The sequence below is a fragment of the Physeter macrocephalus genome, chromosome 14, assembly GCF_002837175.3.
Source record: "Physeter macrocephalus isolate SW-GA chromosome 14, ASM283717v5, whole genome shotgun sequence".
Lineage (NCBI taxonomy): Eukaryota > Metazoa > Chordata > Mammalia > Artiodactyla > Physeteridae > Physeter > Physeter macrocephalus.
In genome coordinates, this window is record NC_041227.1 from 68,028,365 (window position 1) to 68,041,999 (window position 13,635).

The 13,635-nt window shown below is 34.0% G+C and overlaps 1 protein-coding gene across 1 annotated transcript in view; it reads right to left on the reverse strand.

Moving 5' to 3' along the window:
- Positions 1–1,430: 1,430 nt before the first annotated feature.
- Positions 1,431–13,635, reverse strand: part of SEPTIN14 (septin 14) — a 41,753-nt gene continuing 29,548 nt past the window's right edge. The window contains exons 7-10 of the mRNA XM_007115147.1: positions 12,563–12,659; positions 10,898–11,066; positions 8,006–8,138; positions 1,431–2,110 (exon numbers count right to left, since the gene is read on the reverse strand). Coding sequence (XP_007115209.1) covers positions 1,931–2,110; positions 8,006–8,138; positions 10,898–11,066; positions 12,563–12,659 — 579 coding nt within the window. The 3' untranslated portion in view covers positions 1,431–1,930. The remainder of the gene's footprint in view (positions 2,111–8,005; positions 8,139–10,897; positions 11,067–12,562; positions 12,660–13,635) is intronic.

The following is a 13,635-nucleotide window of genomic DNA, read 5'->3' on the forward strand; positions in this document are numbered from 1 at the left end:
CCATGATCAAGTAGAAACTGAAATTTAAAAAATACAATTTACATTAATATCAAATAAATAATCTAGCAAATAAAAACTCTAAGGAAAAGTAAAGTATACTTATAAGTTTTTAGTAATCTGACTTATTAAAACTTTCTGTGCTACATAAATCTGGAACCTCTGTTTAACATGAAAGTGGATCTGAAAGAAAAAAATAATTTTATTCATATAGTTAAAAGCTATGTAGGAAAAAAATACTATCTTATAAAACCATTATTTAATGAGCAAATGTATGCTTTATAAACTACTAAATCATAACTTGTTTTATACCTTTGGAAAAGAAGTGGAAAGAAAAACCATATAGTTTATTTAGGGTGACCCTTTCCTTTCTCTAAAAGAAACTATGGATTATCACATTATTACCTAAAGGGTCCATCCTCAAATGCAACCAAGTGCATTTTATAAATGCACATTTACAAGGCTAACATTATTGTTTTTTATATATGTAACAACATTGGTGACTCAAATTTTAATAACACTGGATTATGTTGAGAGAATGAGAAGATGAAAATCCCTTAGCTGTATAATTCACCAGCATGTGGAAAAGCAATAATAAGTTATACTAATTGTTTATCTTCTAAAAGTCAATGATCTAAATTAAACTATCCATGCATATAATATAGCTAATGTACTATTATTGTTTTCATTTATTCAATGAACAATTACCACCATGTGCCAGGCACTGTTCTAGGCCTAGGGATGAATTCATAAGTGAACAAAACAAAGATCCTGGTCCTTGTAGAGTTTCCATTAAAAGTTCGCATAGTAGACTTCATTCTTCCTCCAAATGATAAAATCATAATGTGACTTAATAACATATATAAAAATCATTGTGGATATACCTCCCTTTCCCTGTATTTTTCAAAAAAAATTTTTTTCAAGAAGTAAAGGTATTATAAATCAGATTATATTTTCTCAAATATTTTGAGGCAAAATCACAATACCTTGATACCCTGAAAAAAAATGCTGCCTTTGAAATGAATGCAGTAATAAAATTACAACAGAAGAAAAATTTATTCTTTTAGGGACATGAGAAAAATTCCATGAACTATGCCAGATGTAGCTGGAGTAAATATATACAGACCCTCAACGGTAGTACTTTCATAGAATGAGTCACGGTGAGTCAGCCACACACATAGGTGAACTGACATTGTAAATGTGGAAAATCAGGATATATAGTCAGAAGGAAATTTTTGAAATGGCAAAAAAAAAAGTCCACTTTATTTGATAACTTTAGTTTTAACATATATCCCAAATATGTAAGGTGTAATATTATCATCCAAATGTTACTCATGGTTTCCCACTATTTTCTGGCTCTCCCTAACTTTTCAAGATTTATTCCAATATTAGTTTTACAAGGTCTAACATAAAAACCTAAGAGTTCCCATCAGAAACAATCTTTTATTTAATAAAAATTATCAAGAAATTATTATCAGTAGAATTTGTTAAGAAATATCAGCATAAGAATTAGCCTTTTATAACATAATATTTTATGCCAACAAATCCCCTACTTCTATTTAGATATGAAATAGTATATATACACTTGGTCCCTGGAGCCACAGGTAGGGCTATGGTAAAAGAATTTCAACAGCTAATCACTTTTTACACTGTGCTATATAATTCTTTGATTTTCTTTCATTTTAGCAAATATTTATTGAGTGCTAATTCTGTGCTACTCTTGTTCTAAACACTGAGGACAGAACATTTAACAAGATGGTCAAGGTACCTACTCCCAAGGAGTTCACATTCTAGTTGGAGAAAATACACAATAAGCAAACAGATTTTAAAACTTAGTATAATTTCAATTAGAATTAGTGCTATGAGAAAAATCTCACAGGAAATGGGATTGAGAGTGATAGGGCTCTATGACACACAGAATGGTAAGAGAGGATTATTTCTTACGATCTTTGTCCTTCCTTATATTGGTACACCCCTGAGTCTGCAATGTTCCAGAGGCAGCCTTCATTTTATAAAAATCTATTATTTCTTCTTCCAATTGTCTTCTCTCCTCCTCAAGTTTCATTGTCTCCTCTTGTTGGACCCTCTTAAGATGCTCAAACTTGTCCTGTAGCTGTGAAACAAATCTGCAGTTGTCACTCAAAGTACGCTATGGTGGCTCATCCCCAAGAACATGTTTCTTTTTTTCTGCTTATCAAACATACCCTAATCATCAGAGTAGCACTTGATCTTAATAACAGTCTCAAAAATTATCTCTGCTGGAGTCATATTGCTTGTAATTACATTTTCAGACTTGAGAAGCAAATGAGCATCTAGATACAATGGCAAGAAGAAAGATTGCAAAGGCTGGGGATGTGGGAGTGTGGAATTTATAAATGATGGCAAAATCATTGAAAAAACTTTTTACTTAAAGATGGGAGGTTGAAGGTAGAAATCAGAGAAAGCTAAACTTTATCTTAATACATAAACATTTCAAATATTAACTACTCTGGTGAGAAACTCGAACTTTTCCTGCAAATCAGGTTCAAGGTAAGGATGTCCCCCCTCACTGCTCCCTTTCAACATTGTACTGGAAGTCCTTGCTAATGCAATAAAGTAAGAGAAGAAAAATAAAATGTATACAGATTGGGAAGAAAGACATAAAACTGTCATTGTTTGCAGATAACATAATCATCTATGTAGCAAATCCAAAAGAACTGACCAAAAACTCCTGGAACTAACTAGCGATTATAGCAAGGTTGCAAGATATAAGGTTATTATATAAAGGTTAATTGCTTTCCTATATACCAGCAGTGAACAAGTGGAATTTGAAGTAAAAAATGCAATAACAATTGCATTAACCCCCCCCAATGAAATACTTAGGTATAAATCTAACAAAATACATACAAGATCCATATGAAGAAAACAACAAAACCCTGATGAAAAAAATTAGACAAGAACAAAATAAATAACTATTTCATGTTTGTGGATAGGAAGACTCAATATTGTCAAGTTGTCAGTTCTTCCCAACTTGACCTACAGATTCATTGCAATCCTAATCAAAATCCCAGCAAGTTATTTTATGGATATTGACAAACTGATTCTAAAGGTTTTATGGCAAAACAAAAGACCCAGAATAACCAACACAATATTGAAGGAGAAGAATAAACTTGAAGAACTGATGCTACCTGACTTCACTGACTATAGTAATCTGACTAAAACTACAGTAATCACGATAGTGTGATATTGGTGAAAAAAATAGAAAAATAGATCAATGTAACAAAATAGAGAGCCTAGAAATAGATGCAAATATATTTAGTAAATTGATCTTTGACAAAGGAGCATAGGTAGTACAAGGAGGAAAGATAGTCTCTTCAACAACTTGTGCTGAAACAACTGAACATTCACATGAAAAAAAAAAAACCCCAAAGAATCTGGACACAAACCTTCACAAAAATTAAACTCAAATGGATCATAAATCTAAATGAGGGGACAGAAAAAGTATTCTATGCAAATGGAAATGAAAAGACACATGGTGTAGCAATACTTATATCAGCCAAAATAGGTTTTAAAGCAAAGACTGTAACAAAAGACAAAGAAGGACATTATATAATGATAAAGGGATCAGTTCATCAAGAAGATATAACAATTGTAAATATAGATGCATCCAACATAGGAGCACCCAAATACATAAAGCAACTATTAACAAACTTAAAGGAAGAAATTGACGGTAGCATAATCATATTAAGGGACTTTAACAATGCACTCACATCAATGGACAGATTATCCAGACAGAAAACCAATAAGGTAACATTGGTCTCAAATGACACACACACACACACACACACACACACACACACACACACACACACATAGAATACTCTGTCCAAGAGCAGCAGAAATATACATTCTTTTCAAGTACACATGGAACTTTCTCTAGGATAGACACATGCAGACCACAGAAGAAGTCTCAATAAATTTAGAAGACTGAAATCATATCAAGCCTCTTTTCTAACCACAGCACTACGAGCTAGAAATCAACTATAAGAAAAATACTGCAAAAAACACAAACATATGGAGGCCAAACAATATGCTGCTAAACAACCAATGGGTCATGGAAGAAACAAAGAGGAAATTTAAAAATACCTGGAGATAAATGAAAACAGAAACACATTTTTCCAAAATCTATGTGATACAGCAAAAGCAGTGCTGTGAGGGAAGTTTATAGCAATACAAGCCTACCTCAGGAAACAAGAAAAATATCTGATATAAACAACTTAACATTACACATAAACAAATTAGAAAAGAACTAACAAAACCCAAAGTTAGCAGAAGGAAATAAATCATTAAGGTTGAAGCAGAAATCAATGAAATCGAGGCTTAAAAAATAGAAAAGATCAATGAAACTAAGAGCTGGTTCTTTCAAAAGATAAACAAAATTGATAAACCTCTAGCTAGACTCATAAGAAATAAAAGAGAGGGCTCAAGTAAAATCAGAAATGAAAAAAGAGAAGTTACAAATGATACCACAGAAATACAAAGGATCATAAGAGATTAATATGAAAAATTATATGCCAATAAAATAGGCAACCTAGAGGAAATGAATAAATTTCTAGAAATGTACAATTTCCCAAGACTGAATCAGGAAGAAATTCAAAATATGAACAAATTACCAGTAGTAAAATTGAATCAGCAATTTTAAAACTCCCAACAAACAAAAGTCCAGGACCAGATAATTTGACAGGTGAATTCTACTAAACGTTTAAAGGAGAGATAATGCCTATCCTTCTCAAACCATTCCAAAAAGCTGAAGAGGAAGGAATACTTCTGAACTCATTCTACAAGGCCAGCATTACACTGATACCAAAACCAGACAAAGAAACCACACACACACAAAATTACAGGCCAATATCACTGATGAACATAGATGCAAAAATCCTCAACAACATATTGGCAAATCAAATTCAACAATACATCAAAAGGATCATATACCATGATCAAGCAGGATTTATCCCAGGGATGCAAGGATGATTCAATACTCACAAATCAAACAATGTGATATATACTATATTAACAAAATTGAAGAATAAAATCATATGATCATATCAATAGATGCAGGAAAAGCTTTTGACAAAATTCCACATCAATTTATGATAAAAACTCTCAACAAAGTGGGTATAGATGGAACATAATAACCTCAACATAATAAAGGCCATATATGACAAACTGACAACAAACATGGTATTCAGTTGTGAAGAGCTGAAAGTATTTCCTCTAAGATCAAGAAAAAAACAAGGATGTCCACTCTCACCACATCTATTCAACATAGTATTGGAAGTCCTAGCCAGAACAATCAGACAAGAAAAAGAAATAAAAGCCATCTAAATTAGAAAGGAAGAAGTAAAACTGTCACTGTTTGCAGAGGACATGACACTATATATAGAAAATCCTAAAGATGTCACCAAAAAACTGTTAGAACTAGTAAACGAATTCAGTAAAGTTGCAGAATACAAAATTAATATACAGAAATCTGCTGTATTTCTATACACTAACAAGAAACTATCAGAAAGAGAAATTAAGAAAACAAACCCATTACAATTGCAAAAAAACAATAAAATACCTAGAAATAAATCTAGCCAAGGACGTAAAAGACTTGTACTTGGAAAACAATAAGACAACGATGAAAGAAATTGAAATGACACAAATAAATGGAAAGATATACTGTCATCGTGGATTGAAAAAATTATTGGTATAATAACTACAATACAAAAGGCAATCTACAGATTCAATGTTATCCCTATCAAAGTACCAATGGCATTTTTCACTGAACTAGAACAAATAATTCTAAAGTTTGTATGGAAACACAAAAGACCACGAATAGCCAAAACAATCTTGAGAAAGAAGAACAAAGCTGGAGGTCTCTCCAGCCTTGATTTCAAACTATATACTACATAGCTACAGCAATCAAAACAGACACACAGACCAGTGGAACAGAAAAGAGAGACCAGAAATAAACCCACACTTAATACGGTCAACTAATCTACAACAAAGGAGGCAAGAATGTACACGAGGGAAAGACAGCCTCTTCAATAAATAATGTTGGGAAAACTGGACAGCTACATGCAAAGGAATCAAACTGGACTACTTTCTGATGCCATATACAAAAATAAACTCAAACTGGATTAAAGATATAACTGTAAGATCTGAAACCACAAAACTCTAGAAAAAACATAGGCAGTAAGCTCTTTGACATCAGTCTTATCAATTTTTTTGGATATGTCTCCTCAGGGAAGGGAAACAAATGCAAAAATAAACAAATGGGACTGCATCGAACTGAAAAGCTTTTGCACAGTGAAGGAAGTTATTAACAAAATGAAAAGGCAGCCTATTGAACGGGAGAAGACATTTTTAAACAATATATCTAATAAGAGGTTGATAATCAAAATAGATAAAGAATGCATACAACTCAACATTAAAAAAACACAAACAACCCAATTACAAAATGAACAGAGGAACTACACAGACATTTTTCCAAAGAAGATATGGAGATGACCAACAGGTACATGAGAAAATGCTCAACATCACTGATCATCAGGGAAATGCAAACCAAGTTCACAATTAGATATCTCTTCACACCCTTCAAAATGGCTATTATCAAAAAGATAACACTTTGGCAGGGATGTGGAGAAAAGGCAACACTTGTGCAGAATTAGTGGGAATGTAAATTGATACGGTCACTATGGAAAATAGGATAGAGCTTCCTCAAAAAATTAAAAATAGAACAACAGTATGATCCAGTAATTCCACTTCTGGGTATTTTTCTGAAGAAAACAAAAACACTAAGTTGAAAAAATATATGCACCTCTATGTTTATTGCAGCATTATTTACAACAGCCAAGATATGGAAGCAACGTAAGTGTCCATCAATAGATGAATGGATAAATAAGATGTGGTATATATATATATATATATATATATATATATATATATATACAATGGAACATTAACCATAAAAAAGAATGAAATTTTGCCTTTTGTGACAACATGGATGGAGCTGGAGGGTATTATGCTAAGTGAAATAAGTCAGATAGAGAAAGATAAATGCCATATTATTTCACTTATACACAGAATCTAAAAAACAATTCAAATGAACAAACATAATAAAACAGAAACAGACTCATAGATAGAGAGAACAAATAGGTGGTTGCCAGAGAAGAGTGGCATTAGAGGATGAGTGAAATAGGTGAAGGAGATTAAGGGATACAAACTTCCAATTATAAAATAATGTAATGGGCATGTAATGTACAGCATAAGGAATATAGTGAATAATATTGTAATAATATTGGGACATCATGGAGATCATTTTGTAATGTATAAAAATATTCAGGGGCTTCCCTGGTGGCGCAGTGGTTAAGAATCCGCCTGCCAATGCAGGGGACACGGGTTCGAGCCCTGGTCGGGGAAGATCCTACATGCCGCAGAGCAACTAAGCCCGTGCGCCACAACTACTGAGCCTGTGCTCTACAGCCTGCGAGCCACAACTACTGAGCCTCTGTGCCACAACTAGTGAAGCCCGTACACCTAGAGCCCGTGCTCCGCAACAAGAAGCCACCACAATGGGAAGCCCACGCACCGTAACGAAGAGTAGCCCCCTCTCGCCGCAACTAGAGAAAGCCCGCGTGCAGCAACGAAGACCCAACACAGCCCAAAATAAAAATAATAAAATAAAATAAATAAATTTAAAAAAAATCAGTCACTGTTGTATACCCAAAACTGATATATTGTAAGTCAAATTATACTTCAGTTTAAAAAATTTAAAAAGTAAATTCTCCAAATGCTCTAGAAAAAAATAAGATTACAGATGGCAAATTTTTAAAGGTTGTATCCAAAACCTATATGGTAAAGAGCTACTTTTTGAAGAATAGCAAGTATCCTCCAACAAAATCATCTAAACTCTCGAGATGAAAACCTCCAACTTAATAGGACACCTAAACTTGAATACAAATTATATCAAACTAGCAGGACTTGCCTCTTTTTCAGCTTCTTTAAATGCTGTTTCTTTTTCCTTTACTCTCTGCATAAACTTCTGTTTCAACTCTTCTTCATCCCTCTGACATTGATCCAAGAAATCCTGCCTTTTGGCTTCATAGATCTCTTGAAAACTGAAAAGAAATTTGTGTTACTTTTATATTAAAATGTTAATATAAATAAACATGTAAAAATATATATTGTTTATTAATATAAGTAGCTCATACAACTCAACAATAAAAAAACCAAACAACCCAATCGAAAAACAGGCAGAAGACCTAAATAGTCACTTCTCCAAAAGAAGATATACAGATGGCCAACAGGCACATGAAAAGATGCTCAGCATCCCTAATTATTAGAGAAATGCAAATCAAAACTGCAATGAGGTACCACCTCACACCGGTTAGAATAGCTATCATTTAAAAAATCTACAAATAACAAAGGCTGGGGAGGGTATGGGGAAAAGGGAACCCTCCTACACTGTTGGTGGGAAAGTAAATTGGTACAGTCACTATGGAAAACAGTATGGACATGCCTCAAAAAACTGAAAATAGTGTTGCTATATGATCCAGCAATCCCACTTCTGAGCATATATCCAGACAAAACTATAATTCAAAAAGATACATGCACCCCTGTGTTCATAGCAGCACTATTCACAAGAGCCAAGACATGGAAACAACCTAAATGTTCATCAACAGAAGAATGGATAAAGAAGAGGTAGTACATATATACAATGGAATACTACTCAGCCATAAAAAAGAATGAAATAATGCCATTTGCAGCAACATGGACAGACCTAGAAATTATCATACTAAGTGGAGTAAGTCAAAAAGAGAAAGACAAATACCATATGGTATCACTTATATGTGGAATCTAAAATATGACACAAATGAACTTATCTATGAAATAGAAACAGATTCCCAGACATAGAGAACAGACTTGTGGTTGCCAAGGGGGAGGGGGGAGGGGAGGGATGGATTGGGAGTTTGGGATTAGCAGATGCAAACTATTATATATAGAATGAATAAACAACAAGGTCCTACTATATAGCACAGGGAATTCCCAGACATAGAGAACAGACTTGTGGTTGCCAAGGGGGAGGGGGGAGGGGAGGGATGGATTGGGAGTTTGGGATTAGCAGATGCAAACTATTATATATAGAATGGATAAACAACAGGGTCCTACTGTATAGTACAGGGAACTATATTCAATAACCTGTGATAAACCATAATGGAAAAGAATATGAAAAAGAATATATCTATATCTATATATATATCTGAATCACTTTGCTATACAGCAGAAATTAACACAACATTGTAAATCAACTATACTTCAATAAAATACATATATATATTGTTATGTCACATATAAGGACATTTACCAATATTCTCTCATGTATAGAAATGAAAATTTCTATATCACGAGATGTAAAAAAGTGAGGTGCCATATTGAATATAAGTATAGAGAGTGTATATATAGTAAGTACTCACATTTTGAAACACTTAAAATATGTTTTGTTTCTCCTACCACTTTTTATTATATCACACTTCTTCACATTTTTGACAACAAAATTTGGGGAAACATCTAATTTATGAGGTTCTCAAAATAATTAAAATAAGGCCAGGCGTCTTTCAAAATATAATGCATTTAAGATAGCCAGTTCAATTCTGGTTGCCTTCAAAGTACTGCAACTAATATAACTGGATTGTTCTACACTGTCATCCTTCTGCAGCACAAATCCTATTCCTCCTCAATATAGCTAAGTACACCTGCTCTCAAACTATTTTCACTTGACTTCCATTGAAACTGATTCCCCCGGAAACCTAGTTCCTCTGCCAAGTTTACGATTGAGCTCTCCATTCAAAATGTTATTCCCTTTCTTGTCCAACACCTGTTCCCCTCAAGATTGAGGAATATCAAAGAAAAGGGGAGATTGAAACCAGGCATAAAAGCCTTTCTGTGTACCCCCTTTCTTGTGTGTGGGAAAAAGGCTTTCTGCCTCCTAGACCTTCCCTGAGTTCCAAAGGGCAGATTCAAACAGTTACTGGGAGGAGAGTGAGGGAATGCAGAAACAATAGTGCAGCATGGGGTCCTGGACCTGGTTCCTCCTGGGGCAGGGGCGGGACTGTGTGTATGACAATCTGATACAGATCTCTTGAGTTCTTCTACAGGAACTAACGTGCCTACCCAGGTGGAGGATGATAATTTCACGCTGAGCACAAGCAGGTAGACCCAGACTGGTAGGAACCAGAAGACTGATGACTGAACATCACCCTGTTACTTCACCATCAACCAATCAGAGGAGGGTTACACACCCTACAGCCCTCCCCCACAAATTTTGCCTGTAAAAACTTCTTCCCTGAAACCCATCAGAGAGTTCAGGTCTTTTGAGCATGATCCACCCATTCTCCTTGCAAGGTCCTTGTGATAAACCTTTCTCTGCTCCAAACTCCAATGTTTCGGTTTGTTTGGCCTCGCTGTGTGTCCTGCACATGAACTTGGATTAGACAACGCCATGACATTACACTGCTGCTTTTCCTCTTTCCTCCATCCAATCCTCAATATCCTTTGCCATCCTTTTCAATACCCTTTGCCATCTTACACCAATTTTTACTAATATTTGCAAATCTCTTTCCTGAGCTTCTGTTCCATATAAAATCTACTTTTTCTTTTGGATACACATTTCAGCACATACACATATTGGATGCATATAAACGAGCCCTCGCATTATGTTGCTCCTACTAACTCTCCATCTAAGTCTGAAGATGATGAAAACCCACAAAATTTAGGATGTGAGAAGTACAGCTATTCTCATTCCAAAATAATCATATCTCATCGTTGTAGGGGATTTCTAAGTCACCCGTCATCTTGTTTGAGCAAGATCTCCACTCACCTAACTGGCTGGTTGTCTGGACCCACATCAGTAAATCCCATTTTCTGAAGTTTGCTGCACCTATAACGTTCATAGTGCCAAGTGTGGGTTTGTTCTTTCAAGTCTTCCATGTTTGTAAAAAGAAGCACATCCCGGAGCTTAACAAAGTCACAGTGATTTTCATTTTCCACTAGGCAGAAAAATAATAAAGCCACATTGCTTATTATCAATCCCTATCACTTTCTAAGTATTCTTGAATGAGCTAAGAGACCGTTCAGATTAATAGCTATAATTCTTTTAACCATGTAACTATGGTTGTATGGTACATACCAATTATAGGTAGAGTTTATTTATAGACCAGGAAATTTGCTTGAAATTTATTAGCCAAAGAATAAATAGGAAACACTGAAATAACATGTAATATGAGTAGATGGCATAAACTTTCATTAATAATTATGTTAGTATTTTTCAAATGAATATTCTCAAGGTATTTTACAGAGCACTAAAAAAGAATATAATTTCATTAAAGTAAATAATTTTATTAAAGTAAATCCTGCTAACATAAAGGTCTTAACAACTATGCATGATTTAGTTATTAAACTATATTTATACACCATATTTATGAGAATGAATTAGTCAATTTTCAAAATCACTCAATAAATTCACATGGCTCTCTACTCCGTCATATCCAAAAGACTGAGCACAATACTTTGTGCATTGTGTATGATATTGTAACCAAATGTAATATTCATTAAAATATGTTGTTTTTAAGTACATTTCATAAATTTAAAAATTTGTAATATATTAACTGAAAATAACATTTGGAAACTAGTCCCCAATAATTAGTATCACAAGTATACGAATCAGACAATAAATGACTGCTATTACATTATTCTAACTCATCATGATGCTAGATAACTAATATAAATGTCTAGGTGTAATTTATCCAAAAATGAATTGTATTACTTTATTTTTTTTATTTTTTTTTGCGGTACGCGGGCCTCTCACTGTTGTGGCCTCTCCGGTTGCGGAGCACAAGCTCCGGACGCGCAGGCTCAGCGGCCATGGCTCACGGGCCCAGCCGCTCCGCGGCATGTGGGATCCTCCCGGACCGGGGCACGAACCCGTGTCCCCTGCATCGGCAGGCGGACTCTCAACCACTGCGCCACCAGGGAAGCCCTATTACTTTATCTTTAAAATGGTTTTCCATCCTTTTTTATAGTGACCACTTTTAAATGCTTTATAAATTAGGTAGCAATTAACTTATATAACATGTTTCAAGTACCAATATTTATGCTTCTGTGTTGTTCAGAGTTCTTTTGTTCAAAGAACTTTCCAACATTCTGAATGTGATGGTTTATGCATAGAGAGATAATCTGCATATGGCAGATAGGGGGAAATGAGGAGGTTCTGCCCAGTTTCTGAACTTCTGCCTAAAGCACCATCCAGAAAACTCCCGTGAGAATAGATTTACAATCAAAATAAGCATTATCTTAAATGAAACAGAATCTGTGCTCCTTATCAGTAACTATTAATTTGCTGTTTAGCGAGAGTTACCAATATTTACTCAAGTTAAAATATTTTGTTTTATATATTTATAGTTATAGTTTATATAATTTTTATAATTATATATATATTTAAGCATAATCATTCCAGAGCAAGCCTGCGCATCTTTGTTACATTTACCTTGTAAAACTCCCCAAGGGTACTGACGGCCTCTGACCATTCTTTTTCCAACTTTCACTTCATCCATACTTCCTACTACAGCAAAAGGTAAGAGTCCCTAGAAAGTAAGTATAATTTTAATCATGTTTCCTTATACCAATATGACTTACTTTGTTAATCTTATTTCTGTTATGGAAATAACCGAGACAATAATATCATCATAAGTTTATTCAAACAAGTGATTTATCCTGCCTCAGATTTTATGACTTCACATTAAATATGTGCAAATTAATTTCTGTAAGCATTTGTGCAAGATCATGAACACAATTGAAAACTACCTACTGAGTACAGCCTAAAGCAAGGCATTCTACTGTGGGGAATACAAAGAAAACAGTTTTGGGTAGACATATAATTTTTCTCACATTATCTTTACCCTGAAACACAATAAGCAAATCACTTTTAACTCCACTATGAAAGCTAAAAGACAAAATTAAGAAAACTAATAATTAGTTAATTGAAATATAACATAAATCATATTAATAAATAATACTATATAGAAAATGGAAAAGAAAATTTAAAAAGAAAAAAAGGAATGCAAATCAGAAAAGAATAAGTAAAACTATCTGTTCTCAGATGATATTTTTTAAAATATTTTTTAATTGGGATATAGTTGACATATTATATTAGTTTCTGATGTACAACATAATGATTTGGTATTTGTATATATTGTAAAATGACCACCACAGTAAGTCTAGTTAACATCCATCACCACACAGTTACAATTTTTTTTCTTGTGTTGAGATCTTTTTAAATCTACTCTCTTAGCAACTTTCAAATATACAATACAGTACTATTAACTACAGTCACTATGTTGTACACCACATCCCCAGGACTTATTTATTTTATAACTGAAAGTTATATGACACAAATGTACATATCAATGAAACAGAAACAGACTCACAGACATAGAGAACAGACTTGTGGTTGCCAGGAGGTGGGGATTGGGGGAGAGAAGGAATGGGAGTTTTGGATTAGCAGATACAAACTAGTATATATAGGATGGATAAACAACAAGATCTTACTGTATAGCACAG